At 39.4% G+C, this 19,783-nt stretch overlaps 1 protein-coding gene across 3 annotated transcripts in view; it reads right to left on the bottom strand.

Moving 5' to 3' along the window:
• The window catches only part of MID1 (midline 1), a 1,755,005-nt gene that overhangs the window by 54,434 nt on the left and 1,680,788 nt on the right, over window positions 1-19,783 (bottom strand). For all 3 annotated transcript variants that reach the window (XM_044072558.1, XM_044072557.1, XM_044072556.1), the window contains exon 8: window positions 9,373-9,534. In XM_044072558.1, the coding sequence (XP_043928493.1) occupies window positions 9,373-9,534 (162 nt within the window). The remainder of the gene's footprint in view (window positions 1-9,372; window positions 9,535-19,783) is intronic.

The raw sequence follows: 19,783 nt of genomic DNA, 5'->3' as shown, positions 1-19,783 counted from the left end.
CATGTTTTATACCCCTGACGACCTGACGTCATGGAAGAAGAGACAACATCCAACACAGGAATCCAAGACTTTGATATTCAGGCTGGCTGAGGGCTACCTGCAGGCAGATAACCCAAATGTAATGACTGCAACAGTGAAACACTTACAAACAGAATTTTCCAGACGGATGATGTGACTCACTGTTTTCTGTATATGTCTTGTACTCTCTTCTATCACCATCTATTGACTATGCCCGCAGAATCACATGCCATAACTCATGTAGCAGTAGACAGAGTTCAGTGGATCTTCGAGATTCATAAAGTAATTTCTGCACATTCTTCTTATTCTTTTAGCTTTTCCTGGTTAGGGGTCGCCACAGCGGATCCCTTGTCCGCTCATGATTGGCAGGGGAGTTTTACAGTGTCAAATTGCCAGCCTGGTGCCCAACCTTCCACAGAAGGCACACACATACACACACTCAAGCATAGGGCCAATTTAGAGTGCCCAATGTACCTACAGCATGTCTTTGGGATGTGGAAGGAAACCGGAGCACCTGGAGGAAACCCACACGACCACAGGGAGAACATGCAGACTCCACACAGACGGCACCCCAGCCAAGAATCTAACCAGAGAACCTCTTGCTGTGAGGCAGCAATGCTTACTGCTGCACCATCATGGCCACCCAAAGGAACTTCTGCACATTACAGACTGGAAAACATTTCCACAATGTGAGCTTCAGGTTCCCAATCAAACACACTTCTTTCATGACTGTGCAGACTATTCATAGATCATGTCCCTTCTGTTTTCAGTCTCCCTTTTTGCATCTATCACCTTATTCACCTGACAACCTTTGTTATGGGTCTGCTTTGTTTTACTGACCTTCAATCTACTATCCATGATGTGATATTGACAAGCTTACCTGTTTCTTGCCAGAAAACTATGGTAGAGAAAGCTAAGTTCCATGTCACTGTAAGAGCTTTTCTGCAGGGGACTATGTTTCCTGCATTCTCAAATGTAAATGATCTGCATCTTCATCATAAGCAATACATTTGCCACTCCCAATGTCATACACACTTGGAGGAAAGGGAAAAATATTGTAATGCTGAATGCAGAAAAAAAAAGAGGGAAACATTGTTACATTTGACAACATAACTTTTCTGCTACTTACAGTATAACAGCCCCCCTGTACAGTACAACAGCAACCCTGTCCAGACTGATCATCAAGTCATGACAGTGGTGGGGAATTCCTTCTATATGGCTCAAGTGATGTTACCATTCAACTATACTTGGCCATCAACAGACCAGTTATAAAATGCAACGCCCTTTTTGGCATGCATGTATTCACACATATCACAAAACAAGAAAATGATTCCTGATGAAAAAAAAAATGGTTTAAAATCCCTAAGCTACCAAGACAGACTCAAAACTCTATTCCTGTATCATGTCTCTTTTAGACTACTACCTTGTGACCTTTGTCTTGCTTTTTGTGCCACTAAACACCCCCCACACACTGTATAATTCACCCCACAAAATGAAGAACTCCACAAATGGCTTCCTAACTTGATATCAAAGCATTTCATTTCAATCAGATTTTTCAGGGTAGGTGGAACATCCAAACTGAAGATGCTACAAAATCCTGAAAAGGAGAATATTGAGAGAAAAAGTGCACTACATATGGCTGGACCATACAGCCTGGGGAAAGGTTTGACCATCTGAGGTGCTCTGTGAGGGAAAGTCTTACAACGAACACCAAAGTCAGGCACTAAATCTTAACTAATAATAACTAAATAAATAAATACATAAACAAACAAATAAATAAAATGGAAATCTTGGTTTAGCACTAACATGTAACAATGAAATAAATAAATAACGTGTGATCATTTTACTGAATAAGACTTCAAGTAAACTAGCAGTGGTAAAAAATATATATACTTATTTATTTATTTATTTTACATTTGTTGTCTGGGCTAGTCTAACTGGATATATGTCCATTTTCACTAGCGGCCCGGGGAGATAAGCTCCGAGGAAGTAAAAATATAATCACATTATACAAAGATTAATTTGTATGTTAAACATTTCAAGAGAAAAAAACAGGGAGTAATCACAGAGGTTGTTTGTTCATAGAATAATGCTAAATATACAAATATACTTAATACAAAGCAAAAGTAGTTGCAATACAACAAATGTAGTTGCAATACAACATATAAAAATATAGCAGCTGAGTTATATAATATGTTGATAAACAGGTTGACATAGAGAAGGAAAACAAAAAGTAGGAGCTGTAATAATCAGTATAAAAGTTAATAATTAGTCTGCTTAAAGAAATTAATAGGATATAAGTAAAAAAATTTAGAAAGGTCAAGGTCAGTTTGTTAAGAAAAGGAACAAGAATAATTGAGAAGAAGAGAGTAGGTAGGTACAGGTAAGCTTGAACCACAGCTTCCAGCTTCCAAGCAGCATTAAGCACCACTATGTTAACAAACCGTTGCTATGACCCTGCTGCTATTATATACCTCAACCTCAATACTGCTCATGTTGTTTAGTCCTGTTAGTTACTCTTTGTTGACCAACCTTTATATGGGTGGTGTAGTCTTTGTGAATGATGTACAGCCCTGGGGTGGGATCAATCTTTATATGGGTGGTATAATCTTTGTGAATGATGTACAGCCCTTGGGTGGGATCAGCCTTTAAATGGGTGGTGTAGTCTTTGTGAATGACGTACAGCCCTGGGGTGGGATCAACCTTTATATGGGTGGTGTAGTCTTTGTGAATGATGTACAGCCCTGGGGTGGGATCAACCTTTATATGGGTGGTGTAGTCTTTGTGAATGGCTTACAGCCCTGGGGTGGGATCAACCTTTATATGGGTGGTGTAGTTTTTGTGAATGACGTACAGCCCAGGGGTGGGATCAACCTTTATATGGGTGGTGTAGTCTTTATGAATGACGTACAGCCCCGGTGTGGGATCAACCTTTATATGGGTGGTGTAGTCTTTGTGAATGACGTACAGCCCTGGTGTTGGATCAACCTTTATATGGGTGGTGTAGTCTTTGTGAAGGATGTACAGCCTTTGGGTGGAATCAACTTTTACATGGGTGGTGTAGTCTTTGTGAATGATGTACAGCCGTGGGGTAGGATCAACCTTTATATGGGTGGTGTAGTCTTTATAAATGACGTACAGTCGTGAGTTGGGATCACCCTTCATATGGGTGGTGTAGTCTTTGTGAATGACGTACAGCCCTGGGGTGGGATCAACCTTTATATGGGTGGTGTAGTCTTTGTGAATGACGTACAGCCTTGGGGTGGGATCAGCCTTTATATGGGTGGTGTAGTATTTGTGAATGACGTACAGCCCTGGGGTGGGATCACCTTTTATATGGGTGGTGTAGTCTTTGTGAATGACGTACAGCCCTGGGGTGGGATCAACCTTTATGTGGGTGGTGTAGTCTTTGGGAATGATGTACAGCCCTGGGGTGGGATCACTGACATGGCTATTCCAAACATGAATTATTATGGCTACACAACGGGGTATGATTGTGTACAAAGTATTGTTCCCACATAGCAATCTTAATGAATCACTTATGGCTTTACTACCCAGTTCTGTGTTATACCAGCCCTGATCTATGGGGCAGAATGTTCAAGAATTCTGTCCAGAGCAAATATACAGACCTTTCAGATGGAAGAGAAAATGCAGTATATAGAACAATATGCACATACCTGTTCATGACTTTAAGATATACATGTTAGTTAAAGACAGAAATGTCAGATGGTCCAAAAGATAGAGGCACAATCTTTATTAATACCTTGTCTCTACCCTATCCATAATCCATTTGCCACAGTGCTTTTGTAAAACGCGGTACTTTTGTACAGGCGCCATTCGTACAATTTACATCTTCAGAAAATGTTTTCCTCTTCCCCCTTTGGTTGACTCCTCTAACACTGTTTAAATCATTTATGAAGTGGGTAGGCAATTTGACACAAATGTCATTTAACAGGGATAGCCTGGAATATTTGCCTTTTTTAAATGAGGTGCTAGAGATATGCATTATGCAAATAGAGACACTAATTCTGAAAACAAGGAGTACAGGATGTGCAGCTCATTAGCAATTAATAGTCTTAACCCTCTGCGCTAGAGATGACATTGGATAGGATGAGATGAAACTGAAAATGCCCTAAGGATAGTCACATGATATCTGCTACAAAAAAGGCAGTACCACTAATACCTAAAAATAACATCAGATTGAGGGGAAGTCTGATAGGCTTACATTGTGGGAGATGATGAAAGAAAAAACTGTTTTAAGAATAGTGCACATAGTTATGATTAAGGGTTACAGTACATTTCACTGAATACAGCAAATTGTATAAGCTCTGAAACATTTTTCAAATATTTATTTATTTGCCAACCTGGCAAGCTTCTACAGAAATGCATGTAAGATATAACACTATGACAAAAAGGGAAAAAAGCAAACAAGTTAGCAAATTATTTATTTTCTTTTGGGTTATGAAAATGCAGAGATGGACTGTACTGTGAATCACAATCTAAAATATCTTTAACTTTATTATGAATGCAGTAAAGCAGTTCCTATCATAACACTTCTAGTCGGAGCAAAGAGTACTGTTGGAGCGTGTCCATCTTTGGGCCCTCTCCCTCTGACCCTCAATCCAAAGATGTCAATTTTCAGATTACAGCACAGCTTTCTACAATACTCTGTACAGGTTCTTCTCATTCCTAAGGTGGTTACTGTTACTGCTGTTGCCTTAAAGGCCACCTGAAAATGCTAACATCCCATATCAAACCCATGGGGAGAAGGGAGTTTCATTTTTCAGGAGGAGATTGCCCAAACTGATGACACACCCTATTGCTGCTAAGCTGCCTGACAAAGTAATCTTCCCATAGAGGCCCCGTTGGAGGTCTCATCTTTCAAGAAGGGACTAAAGTTTTGTTAATACATCTTACTGATTGTCAGACTACAAGAAAAGGGTGAAAATAAGGGCATCAGTTTGTTGTCAACTTGTGGAGACTGGATTTTCTGTTAATACGCCTAGGGCCCTGCCTGTTAATCAGCTTGCATGGTACAATGCCCTGGTATGCCAAGCTGAAGGTGGTGTGCCCTCCTATGCACATACATTACTCAGCCAAAGATAAGTTGACTTTTGGACAGGTTCATGTATCCCTGGGCCCTATGTAGTGAGTTGTCAAGCTCAGGCAACCGAGGCTGGCCTATTGGTTAAGGTGTTTGTCTTACAAACACAAGGTGCAGGGTTTGAGTCTCACAAGAGATAATTGGCTAGGCTTAAAATGGCTTGCAAGGGCAGTTAGCCTAGTCCGTATCTATCTATCTATCTATCTATCTATCTATCTATCTATCTATCTATCTATCTATCTATCTGTCTTAGGGAGAGTCCTTATGCTGGGGCAATAGCCATTTCCCTTCTTCAAGGACGGATACACCAGCTCGGGAAACTTCACTTCTGTCACTCCCCTGCTGACTCACCTACTGCCTGAGCTATTGGCTAAACCTAGGCCATTTGGGTCTCAGTTAAGGCATGGCCCCTTTGTGTCACAAAGCTGTGCAGACAGTGTCTCTGTTTTCCACAATAGCTGTCAGTCCTACAGATAATGATTTGGCTGTTGGGGAAGGTAGAGAGTGGAAAGATAATGAATAAAACATGGATATAGAAAGTTGGTAGTTTTGCATTTGAGGTATGTGTCACTTAGGCATATATCCTTCAGACAGCAACAACAAGTGGTTAATCATGGAACTCATAAACAAAGACATTGGAGATCTCCAAACCCTGGACCCCACACAGTTTGGGTTTGTAAAAGGCAGATCATGTCTCCTAAACCTGATAGACTTCTTTGAAGTAGTCACCAAGGCCATGGATGAGGGTAAGGTGGTTCACACAGCCTATCTAGATCTCGCCAAGGCGTTCGACATCATCCCCCACTCTGGAATTATAGATAAACTCACTAAACTAGGTATAAATCCCTGTGTCACAAGATAGGTTGCCAACTGGCTTACTGAAAGAACCCACACTGTGAAAGTAGCAGACTCCAAATCAGACTTCAGACCAATGACAAGTGGAGTACCACAGGGTTCAGTCCTGGGTCCTCTCCTGTTTGGTATCTACTTCTCTGAAGTACAGGCTAACAGAAAGTCTTTTGCTAACTAAATTCACAGATTACTGCAAACTAGGAGCCATAATTGAAACTCCTAATGATGTGGACATCCTACAAAAGGGCCTCACTGAGACAGATGTCTGGTGTCAAAGACATGGTCTCAAGCTCAATGCCAAAAAGTGCATTGTCATCCCCTTTGGTAAAAATTCTGTACCCATGAACTACCACATAGGCAGTAGTCTACTTAACACCGAAAGTGTGATAAGAGACCTTGGGACACAGGTGGATAGTAGCCTCTCCTTTGATAATCACATCGTCAAAGTGGTCAGGAAATCCTTCTACGTGGCGCACCTCATCATAAAAGGTTTCTCATCCAGAAAAAAAGAGGTCATCGTTCCCCTCTACTCATCACTCATTAGACCCATTATAGAGTACAACGCCCCTTTTGGTATGCACCTCACAAGACATCTACAACAACTGGAAAGGCCGCAAAAATACCTCACAAAGAGAATTACTGGCCTCAAGCAGATGCCTTATGCAGACCGTCTCAAATAACTCCAGCTTTACTCCGTCACATATCGCCTACTCAGTGGTGATCTCTGCCTAACATACAAAGCTATGTCAAACCCAGAGCTGTTGGACATGCTCCACTTAAAGAAATCCAAATCCCTCTGAGCTACATGCTCTAGGGACCTAAATCTTGTTGCCACAATAAACAGAACATGCTGGAGGGATACATTCCTGTCCCAGAGACTTCCCATACTCTGGAACAGACTACCTATCTATGTCAAACAGAGCTCCTCATTAGCACTCTTCAAGAAAAATCTTGATGATTGGATGGGTAATAGGAAATTCACCCCGGGGATCACTTCTGTGGTTCTGCTTGACAGCGGCACAGGAAAATAATTTTCTTGGGTGGCGAAAGCCAGGGTACATTTTTGGCTAGGCTTGTATAGGCCCTAGGGCCAATAGCCTAGTACCTATCTAAGAGCCTATGAACCTGTATCTATACATTATCTGCAAGATGAACAGTAAAATGAAGGATGACAGCTGTGAATCTAGAAGATCTGAGTGTGACATCAGCAGAATTTGACACTATCCCCTTGCACTGGATGGAAACATTAATTGTCCATTGTCCACATACTGACAAAAGTCCAGTTTAAAAAACACTGTTAAATAGTGTCTGCCACACCCCACACCCCCCCCCAAAAAACCCCACAAAAACACCATGTTAGCTACATACTTTTCAGGAGCCGTGCTTTAATTATGAGCCTCTGAGAAGATGAAAGACCTTGGCATGACTGATGCACTTGCCATAATGTGGTACTTGCAGACCTTCTCACCAAAGCATTCTAAGATCAGTGTTCAAGCCTGGCTTCTAGTCATAGACAACATCATTAACTCATCTGCCAAGTGTGTACTGTAAGTTGTTACATGAGACAGAAATGCTGTCACACTTTTATGCTGTGTTGCTGCTTGGCTGGCTTCAGATACAGGATCTTTTGTCACCTCAGCAGCTGTCTGTAGAAAGGCTGATTCAGTTACATTGCTGTTGAGTGCTTAATTCTCAAACATATGTAAACCATGGCTGAAAATGTTAGACACCAAAAGATACACCTAGATCTCACAATATCTTCTGAGGTGTGGTGGACTCTGAAAGCTTTAGACCATGAATCCATGGAAAACACCATATTTGAGATCCTTCCACATTTGACTGAGAAGGGAAACAACATTCTTTAGAACTTGCAGTGCTACAAATCTCCTGAAACTATAAGAAAACTGATTCTGAGCAGGAACTTGAATACCTCTGCTGAGAAACGTCATGTGGAAATCTTATGGTATTATCACTGGACATAACTAGGCACACTAGTCGACATTAGCATTTTTTTCCGGACTACTATAGCATGCCAGCTATGAGAGGTCTGGGGTGCTTTTTCCCATTGGCTCCAGGTTCTTAAGTAATACATTTTTCCAGTTTCACATACCACTCTTAGCATTCCCTGAGTAGCTGGGGGAACCAGTTTAAGGATATATAATTTACTCCTTCTGTTCATCCTTTACCTATAACAGAAGCTTGCTCATGGAGCTCCCATAGTATTTCAGCTTATTCTCATGTAGCAATAATTTACTAGTTTTGCCAAGCATTTACAATGTGACATTCTTTCTTGCAAATCACAGAAAGCTTTAGAGCTCTTTTAATGAGCTACATTTTGTGTTACTCATCTATCTTAGTTAACTAGGTTTCCAGCATTTTTGTTGCAAAGACAAATAGGCCACACACTTGTCTGTAAACAAAGTGTTGGTGAACAGGACACCACTGAGGTGATCTGAGAACTCTGTCTGGTATCTGACAACCAAGATGACAGGTATGAAATTAAAAAGCAATTTACTTGTTAATACAAAGTTTTAAAATGCGTTCTTGACAATGCCTCTCAACTTTTTAGGAAAATAATTCTGGAGAAAACCAAAAGTAATGGGGGTGGGGGCAAAGGCCCCAAATCAGGGACAGGTTTTTACATCTTTTGCTCTTATAAATTTAGAAACTTGCTAGAATAAAAGATTTTGCATCAGCATACATTTTTTGAAGGATCTGAAACCGAAACGTCTGTTATTATTTAATGACTTCAGTCCTTGATGATTTGGCAGAAAACCACAAATTTTATGTGGTACAGACCAAACCTATGAGACAAAATATGGACATTCTGCAAAATTCTGGACAGTTGAGAGATATGTTTATTAGAACAGGCTGGAACTTAAATCACAGTTCAGCTACCGCACTGAAAATAATAAACTCCCAGTGCTGGATGTAAAAGGTGACGCAGTACACCATGATATGCTAACAACTACTGACTACACATGCTAACAGCTATTGACTGCCTTGTAGGGCTAACACAGGGGAGGTAGAAATCATATTTCTGATGTAGGGCTGGCAAGACGTAAGACTGATATAGTTAAATAATTTGCACATGAAAACAAGGACCTCACAGGGAGAAACCAAAAGCTTGTCATGCTACCTGTAACGTGATGTAGCTCAAATTGTTTTTATTTAAGACAGAAACATTAATTAAAATATAAACTTATGCCTTTATGGGTAATAATTAAAATGTTTAAAATAAATAACTTCATGAATCCAACAGAAGAGCAAAAACAACAGTGATAATAATAATAATAATAATAATAATAATAATAATAATAATAATAATAATAATAATAATCATCATCATCATAATACGCTTTAAGTAATGGAAGGTTTTAGTAGACATGAATTCTTACTGTTTGTTTTTAGTTTTCCTGGGTCACTGCTCCGACTCCCAGCTTGATTAATGGCTTTCACAATGAAGATGTACTTTGTGCCACTTTGTAGCCCATGCACAGTATAATGGTTTTGCTTGATATTTGGAACAATCATCCAGCTGTCAACGGAATTACACAGGCCTATTTAAAAAACAAAGGAAGGTATCATAATGCAACAATGTTTCAGATGATGTGCATACTAACATGCCATACGTTTACGTGTGAGTAACAAGATTATATACTTGTCATGAAATTACATTACTACAGAAAAAACAAAAAGTGTTATAGAAAGTGAGTACACTGAATCCAAACTAGCAAAAAAAAAAAATCATTACATTGTTTAAAAAAAGGTTTAGCCAACTTACAGGAACTTCCTTACTGAATAAATTATTTAGTAATAATATAATTCTGTCAGTCTAGTTTGCAGTAAATGTTTAGACAATTAACAATGACAGCCGAGGGATGGGATATTACTTACAAAATTATAAAAAATTGTAAATTATTTTAATACATACACATGAAACTTAAACAATAACGTTATATAAGAACAAGATGTACAGCATTTGACAACAACATAAAGGCAAAAATCAGGGGAAAGGACAGACAATTACTAGTAGTATGTGCCAGAGTGGAGAAGTCATGTTCTGGTGAATAGAGATGCTTGCAGAGTAGTGGTGTATGTGGGGGGGGGGGGGGATCTTAATTTGGGAAAGTTCTGTCATGTAGACTACCTGCCAGAAAGGGGAAGAGTTCAGGTTGGTAAGTTTGAAGACAAAACCTTTTACCCGTACTGTGGCTCTGAGATGCAGGGCAAGCTATTTACCTTTTAAAAGAATGTATGTGGTCTCCTGGGACTAGGGAAATAAATTTACATATGTCACTGTATGTGGTTTGTAGAGCTGTGTAAAATGGTGGATGTTGGTGGCTGTCCATAGGGTCACTATAGGAGATGATTGCAAATGGATAGTATTGGATGCATGGATCTGTTAAACACTTTATAGTTTGTTAGTTTAGTCTTATTTTAGTTAAGAATATCACTTTTTTTTTCATTTAACAATACACAGGTATGATTTGTGGACTTTCTCCCACATAATCGCTGTCAATGGTAAGGTATTGTGATTTTCATGCATTTGAACATTAAAACCTTGAATAAAGCTTATTTCACCTTTATAAAGATAATATAATTGAATGTCTTGATACATTCCTGAAGTCTGCTCTGGTCAGCTTTTCATACTTTCCTCTTGAATTAGCTGCTGCCTTTACTTGTCTTTCTGAAGAAGTCCCTTCATTTTGTTTTGATACACTGTGAACTGTAACACTGTCTCCTGCACCTTAAGAACATCACTATATGAGTTCTCTTTTTTCTTTTGCAGACAGGGTCTGCTTAACAAATCTGCATTCTATATTTCTTTAGTCACTTTATACCAAACAGTTAAACCATATTTCTGAAAACTAAGTAACATTTTTTATAATCTCAGTATAGTTAGACCTTCATATGATTTCTTGAAAATGTTTCATAATGTTTTGATTTCTTCCAGTATTGGTAGACTACACATATATATTTAGTTACAATTAAGTACATCACTGTGCAATTCGGCAACCCCCTTAATCAATGACAGTGCATCAAAAATACACATACTGAAACCATCAAAATATTGAATCTACATTTGTCAAACAAGAAGACCAACAGAGCCTGGCTTGCTTACTTCAAAAAAGAAAACAAAAAGTAAAAAAAAAAAAGAAAAAAAAAGATTTACAGTGATTTTCAAACTCTACAAAACCTAACATATAACTAGAACAGTCATACTTGAAAGAGTAGCATTCTGCAGCAAAAACAAACTACAACCACTGCATAGAAACATTGCAGTAATACTCCAACCACCCTCATACATACAATACATATTTTATATGGGAGGCTTCAACCACCCCAAAGAGGGGCTTCATCCCCTTACATATCTACTAAATCCATGGTTGCACAACTGTGGCCAAAGTGAAAGCACCAATCATGTACAATATACAACAGAATGTAAGTCAATGACAATTCATGACTGTGATGCACTATGACAGCTTCAGAATTCATAAACACACTGAACAGTTGTCAGAGCTATCTGTTTCAATATATTCACTGAATTTGTCACATTCATAGACGTGCTGTTTCAATATATTCACTGAATTTGTCACATTCATAGACACGCTGTTTCAATATATTCACTGAATTTGTCACATTCATACACAGTGCTATTTGTTTCAATATATTCACTGAATTTGTCACATTCATACATAACAGCTAGTACAGCCAATTATATCAGCACTGCTCCGTGTTTATACTGGCTAGAAATGATCTGCGAAGCAGCATGGATAAGATATATCATAAAACTTCAAAGTTAACTTTTCTTCACTTTTCAAAAATTCAAATACTTTATTCTGTTCCGGCGACTAAACAGAATCAACATTATCTCCAGTCTAGTTTCCTAAAGGCATAGAAATGTCTGTAATACTTGGTATGTACTTAGACATGCTTTACCCTATGCTTAGAATTCTCTTTAAGGTATGTTTGCCTCTGGTTTCTGCACCTGTCCTACAGCTTTCACTTTTTTCTGATTTCTAATGAATGACCCAGGCACAACTTGCTGAACATAGAATTCACTACAACTAGCAGAAAGTCTGATGTGGGTGTACCAGGAGCTGGGTGTCCCACATCTCCTAATTTATACAACAAAATTTCAGTCTACACCACCTAAGGGAAAGAGTGGGAAAAACATTTAGTAAAAGTAATAGTTTTAACAAGTTGCATCTGCAGTAATTTCAGATGTGATCGGTCATTAAGTTGCCAAATTTTGCTGCATCTGATTTGATTCTTTCAAATATAAGTTTATGACTGATGCACTTCAGATTGATTGTACAAATCTGATATTTACTCTTGCTGCTTTTAAGATTATAATTCCTTAATCTGTCCAGTAATTTTCTTAATTTAATCTTATATTCCTGGTTTCTATATATATATATATATATATACATATATATATATATATATATATATATATATATACATATATATATATATATATATATATATATATATATATATATATATACATATATATATATATATATATATATATATATATATACACACACACACACACATATATATATATATATATATATATATATATATATAGACACCTTATTATATCATTGTTCAAGTTTTGATTTTTTTGATACTGGCATCACAAAAATCAAAACTTGAACAATGATATAATAAGGTGTCTAAATTTGCACAAATACCCCTTTGAGAACACACCACTGTAGAGCACTAAAGCCTAAATTTGTTAGAACTACCCCATCAACTAACATATAAACAGTGTCTCATTACCTTTAAAATTATCCAGCATTCATCATCTTGTCAGGCACTAAATACCATTTTACACAACTATGTTCCCAATTGGTCATTATGATCTAATAACCAAAAACTCCTCTTTGTCCACAACTCCATGGAATCTGCTGGGCATGGTCTATACTTATACCATGTTGTTAAGGCCTAGAAGCCCTTATCTGTACCCATTAGGTCATTACCCTCCCTCCAGTCCTTTACAAGCAGTCTGAAAGACTTCCTAGCCAAAATATGGCTCTTTTCTTGCTCAACCCCATAATAAACTATATCCCTAAAAATGAACAAGTACCTATTAAAACCATACATCTCCTTAATTTCCCTTCTGCATTCACTTCCTTGCTTCAATATATTTCTCTTCCTTAACTTTTCTAAATATGCCATAAGCCTATTTTTCTCTCAATTCACACTGCAGTCCCCATCTATAGTACAATAACCTACTTTAATTTCTCTACAAAATGGATAAAAATTTTCTTTAAATATCAAATCATTGCCATACGAGTTGTATCTATTCTTAACCAATGCATTTTCACATTGTGTCTAATTTGGTATAATTATTTGAAGTGTAGATGATTTTGTATTATTTTTGAAGACTGCAAAATTATTTTTCTTAAAATATCTTTGTAATACTTTGTAATACTTTGGAAATTTTCTCCAGAAGCCTCTGCTGAAAATGGGCACCTACCCAGTCAGACTTTTCAAGTAATTAGAGGTAAATAAACAAACTTCATGTACACAGATGGCCTGCACCTGTCGCCCCTGGGATTCTGGATACTAGCTAAGGCTCTTGCTGCCCCTATACTGTCTTTTTTAGGCAAGGTTCAAATGACAAATTCCCCACCGTAGCAGGAACAGGCAAGGAAAAACTGAGGGTAATGCTACTCAATGCTAGAAGTCTAAATCTCAAAATGCACTCACCCAAGGCACTCCTTAAAATGGAGAACATTGAAATCTGTGCAGTGACTGAGACCTGGTTCAAGGCTCCAGAGAGCACCCCTGCACTGCCAGCCTATAACTCATACCACACTTTTTGGCCATGTAACCTGGACCAAAACACCAAAGGTGGAGGTGTGTCCATATTCATTAAGGATATCCACACCTCCAGGCTAGTTGATCAGCATAAATCATCCGAGGTTATCCAAGTGCAACTAGCTCTGGGCAAAACTGCAATCCAAATTGTAGCTTGCTACAGATCCCCAACATGCCCCAGGATTCCCACTCCTCTTTTCTTGATGTACTGGAAAATATTAGGCTTCAGTCAAACACCTTAATAATGCGTGACTTCAACTACCCCACCATTAACTGGGAAAACTACTCATGTACCAACTCCTTAGCTTAACGCTTTCTGGAATTCATAAACTCCAATGCCCTGGATCAACTTATCCACACCCCCACCAAGGGCAACAATACCCTAGACCTAGGCATTACCAACATGAGTGACCGGTGTTCCACACCTGAAGTCATCTCCTCGTTGGTCCGATCCGACCATAAGATAATCACCCTCGATATCCACATCCCACCCCCACCCCCTATTAAGGAAACCACGATAAAGAAATTTCTCCAAAGCCAACTTCATGCTTCTTAAGACAGAATTGGTGAACTTCATGACACCCATGCAGATGGACAATACAGTTACGACTGCTGAATCCTACACAAATGCACTCTATAAGCACTTACATGAGTGCTTGGATCGTGCTATCCCAAACAGAACCAAGACGCTATCATCCAAAAAAAGGAAGCCAATCTGGTGGTCCCGTGTCATAAACAAACTGTACAACAGAAGGAAGAAACTGTTGCAAAAGAGAGTAAAATCCCATGAGTGGAGGAGCTCCCTGGTTAGCCTCAGTAAGGAGCTAAGATCCCTTATAAGATCCTTCAAAGCTAGCTACGAAAACAAAATCGCCACTAATTCTAAGGACAACTACAAAGCATTCTATAGCTATGTCAGGAATCTCGATGGCAACACCCAGATCTGCTCTGAGTTACAGCACAATGGCACAAAAATTACAGAACCAACTGATATTGCCAACATCCTGGCAGATAGGTTCAGTGCTAACTTTATCCCCCCCTCACCCCCTAAAGGGCCCATATCTATAAAGGAAGAATGCAGAGTCCCTGTAATCACAACTATGCAGGTAAAAGCTGCACTCTCTAAATCCAAAAACACAGCATCCATGGGACCGGACAACATCCCAGGCTGCATTTTACATGAACTTCAGAACAAACTGGCTCCCCACTTAAGCACCATGTTCAATAATAGCCTTGCATCAGGCTTTGTGCCCACTGAATGGAGCACAGCAACAGTTATCCCACTCCACAAAGGGGGAGCCACCACTGACCCCGGGAACTATCGACCTATTAGCCTGATGAGCCTGGTCTGCAAGGCCATGGAACGTATCATCATGGAACTCATAAACAAAGACATTGGTAACCTCCAAACTCTGGATCCCACCCAGTTCAGGTTTGTGAAAGGCAGATCATGCCTCCTGAACCTGATCGACTTGTTTGAGGCAGTCACCAAAGCCGTAGATGAGGGTAAGGTGGTTCACACAGCCTATCTTGACCTCATCAAGGCTTTCAACACCATCCCTCATTCTGGAATTATAGCAAAACTCACTAAACTAGGTAAAAATCCCTAAGTCACAAGATGGGTTGCCAACTGGCTCACTGGCAGAACCCACACTGTAAAAGTTGCAGACTCCAAATCTAACCTTAAAGCAGTGAAAAGTGGAGTACCACAAGGTATCATCCTGGGACCTCTCCTGTTTGGTATCTACTTCTCTGAAGTACAGGCTAACACAGAAGGCCTCTGGCTAACGAAGTTTGCAGATGACTGCAAACTAGGAGCCATAGTCAAGTCCCCAAATGATGTGGACATCCTACAAAAGGGCCTCGCTGAGACAGATGCCTGGTGTCAGAGCCATGCCCTCAAGCTCAATGCCAAAAAGTGCAGTGTCATCCCCTTTGGTAAAAACTCTGTACCCATGAACTACCACATAGGCAGCAAACTACTTAACACCGAATGTGTGATAAGAGACCTTGGGACCCAGGTGGACAGTAGTCTCTCCTTTGATAGTCACATTGCCACAGTAGTCAGGAAGTCCTTCTACATGGCACACCTCATCATAAAAGGGTTCTCATCCAGGAAAAAAGAGGTCATTGTTCCTCTCTACTCGACACTCAATAGACCCATTATAGAGTACAACGCCCCTTTTGGAATGTACCTCACAAGACATCTGCAGCAGCTGGAGAGGCCACAGAAGTACATCACAAAGAGGATTACTGGCCTCAAACAAATGCCCTACACTGACCGACTCAAAACATTCCAGCTTTACTCCATAGCATATCGCCTACTCCGAGGTGATCTCTGCCTAACATATAAAGCTATGTAAAACCCAGAGCTGTTGGACATGCTACACCTAAAGAAATCCCAATCCCTCAGAGCTACACCCTCTGGGGACCTAAACCTTGTCACCATAATAAACAGGACATGCTGGAGGGATAGATTCCTGTCCCAGAGACTTCTCATACTCTGGAACAGACTACCCATCTATGTCAAGCAAAGTTTTTCATTAGCACTCTTCAAGAAAAATCTTGATGAGTGGATGGGAAATAGGAAATAGACCCAGGGGATCACTTCTGTGTCTCTGCTCGACATTGGCACAGGAAAATAACTGTCTTGGGTGGCGTAAGCCAGGGAACCTTGTTGGCTAGGCTTACGTAGGCCCTTGGGCCGATAGCCTAGTACCTAACTATGAACCTAAATACATACATACATACATACAAACTACACTATCCATGTCTTTCTCAAGTTCTAGCTATGGCTTTCCATAATACTTCAGGCAAAAATGTTATAGCAAGAGACAGTCTGGGAGCCTGCACCTTCTTAAAAATACACAGCTTTGAGCTGGCTTCATGTACACAATTACCCTGAAGCTTTGGTTTGCATCTAGTATAGAGAAATATTTCACATTGGGTATAGTTGAGACAATTCTTTCAGTTTTCAAAAAAAAGGATATTGCTTATTTTTTATTACTTAATGCAGATGTTTCAAGTCTATGCACGTTCTTGCCTTGTTTCAGGGTTATAACCGTGTCTAGTCTGTAGTCACTGTTTAAAACTAGTAGTAAGCTTTTCCATTCTCGTCAGTTTCTGCTCTGTGTTCCATTATGGGTTACTGGCAGACTTCTAATAAGTTAAACTATTGACACTGCCCAAATTAAAATGTCTCCTTTGAGGCAATGTTGTTGTAGAATGGACGTTTTTAGGCATGTTAAGGATGGTGCTAGGCCTTTCTCTTCTTAAGACTGCTGGTTGTAGTTAGACTACATACATTTGTCTACACTGTTCCTGCTTACTTAACTTCCTGAAAAAGTATCAAACTTTTTGAAGAGCAGTTGTTGAAACATCTTGGGATAGGAAGGTGAAACACTTTGCCCTATTACTCATAACTCCAAACTCTACATAAAAGTACAATACTGTTGATAAATGAATAAATAAATAGAACATATATTATTATTTTTTGTTATAGGGTTGCTGACTGGTTTACAGACTTACCAGTCTTACAGAGTTCTAGTCTGCAGTTGACTTTGGGACACGGGAGCTATGCAGTTATCACATGATATTCATGATGCAGTACCAGATAATGTTTCCCACAAGCACCCCTGCTGTAGTTCATTCATAAAATGAGTACACACTCAGACATAAACAATCAAAAACACGACAAGCAGTAAAAATAAACTGTACAACACATCAGGAAAACTATACAATAAAACTCAGATTATATAACAAACTGTTGCATACAGAACAGTGATTATATAGCATATTTAATTGATCTAATAATCTGATGGCAGGTTAGTAGTTATGAAATTATTAGTAAGGAGCTTAAGGGGAAAACCTAAGGCTAAAAGAGTCAGTTTACATTTATGGTTCAAGTTAAGATTACTGTAATATAGAGAAAAAAACAGATTATTAGAAAAGTAGTTATGATGGAAGATAAGTAGCAGTGTAGTTGTATTTTAAAGCCTGGATTTTGTTATTAGTTTATAGTTTCTTTTCATCATTGAACTTAGAGTTTGATGGCTGATATGATCTGCAAGGCCAGCCTAGTTTGCTTATTTCCCTATATTCTGGAAAATCCATAGGTCTTACTTAACAAAAAAGGCATTTCTGATCAACACACTACTGAATGCCATTGGTGTTTGTGAAACTACCACCTTACCACAAAGCCTCTTCCAATAATCCATTGCTCATATATTCTTTACAGTTAAATGTACCTTGTGCCTTTTATATGGTGCCATTGTTTAAAAATATATATATATATATATATATATATATATATATATATATATATATATATATATCCGTATAGTACATGGATATGTATGTGTATGTGTGTGTATATATGGGTCCCCTTCACATACACATGGTCGACATTTCAGAAAAGCCGAAGACCATATGATCGACTTTTGAAATGTCAGCCATGCGGAACGGGCATCTCCGTACAGTGCAGAATGGAAAGATTGCCATCTTCTGCAATGTAGTGCAATCTCAGAGTTGGTATATTTAAGCTTTGGAGGGTATGGAGGGAAGGCAGAGTCCCCCATGGGGAGGGTGAAAGGGGGCTTGCCCCCCTGCTAGCAATGCTTTGGTAAGTTATTGTGTTTTTTCTTTTTTTTTTACATGATTGACATTTCAAAAGCCGATGATATGGTCTCGGCCATATGGTCTTCAGCTTTGTGAAATGTCGATCATGTAAAGTAGATCCAGATTCCCACTCCTCTTTTCTTGATGTACTAGAAAATATTAGGGTTCAACCAAACACCCTAATAATGGGCGACTTCAAATACCCCACCATTAACTGGGAAAACTACTTGTGTATCAACTCCTTAGCTCAACTTCTTCTTCTTTCGGCTGCTCCCGTCAGGGGTCGCCACAGCAGATCAACTGTTTCCATTTCTTCCTGTCCTCTGCATCTTGTTCTGTCACACCAACCACCTGCATGTCCTCTCTCACCACATCCATAAACCTTATCTTAGGCCTTCCTCTTTTCCTGTTACCTGGCAGCTTCATCCTTAGCATCTTTTTCCCAATATACTCTGCATCCCTCCTCAGCACATGTCCAAACCAACGTAATCTTGCCTCTCTGGCTTTGTCTCCAAACCTACCTGGGCTGACCCTCTAATATACTTATTCCTAATCCTGTCCATCCTCGTCACACCCAGTGCAAATCTTAACATCTTCAACTCTGCCACGTCAAGCTCTGACTCCTGCCTTTTTGTCAATGCCACTGTCTCCAACCCATATAACATAGCTGGTCTCACTACCCTCTTGTAGACCTTCCCTTTCAATCTTACTGGTACTCGTCTGTCAAAAACCAACACCTTAGCTCAACGCTTTCTGGAATTCATAAACTCCAATGCCCTGGATCAACTTATCCACACCCCCACCAGGGGCAACAATATCCTAGACCTAGTCATTACCAACATGAGTGACCGGTGTTCCACACCTGAAATCAACTACTCGTTGGTCCGATCTGACCATAAGCTAATCACCCTTGATATCCACATCCCACCCCCACCCCCCATTAAGGAAACCATGGTAAAACATTTCTCCAAAGCCAATTTCATGCTTCTTATGACAGAAGTGGTGAACTTCATGACACCCATGCAGATGGACAATACAGTTGCAACTGCTGAATCCTACACAAATGCACTATATAAGCACTTACACAAGTGCATGGATCGTGCTATCCCAAACAGAACTAAGATGCTATCCTCTAAAAAAAGGAAGCCAATCTGGTGGTCCCCTGCCATAAGCAAACTCTACGACAGAAGGAAGAAACTGTTGCAAAAGAGAGTAAATTCCCATGAGTGGAGTAGCTCCCTGGTCAGCCTCAGTAAGAAGCTGAGATCCCTTATAAGATCCTCCAAAGCTAGCTATGAAAACAAAATCACCACTAATTCTAAGGAGAACCACAAAGCATTCTATAGCTATGTC

This window comes from Protopterus annectens, chromosome 5.part0 (genome assembly GCF_019279795.1).
Source record: "Protopterus annectens isolate FY-2018-M chromosome 5.part0, PAN1.0, whole genome shotgun sequence".
Lineage (NCBI taxonomy): Eukaryota > Metazoa > Chordata > Ceratodontiformes > Protopteridae > Protopterus > Protopterus annectens.
Note: the sequence above shows the minus strand (reverse complement) of the source record. Positions and strands in the feature narration are given on the sequence as shown.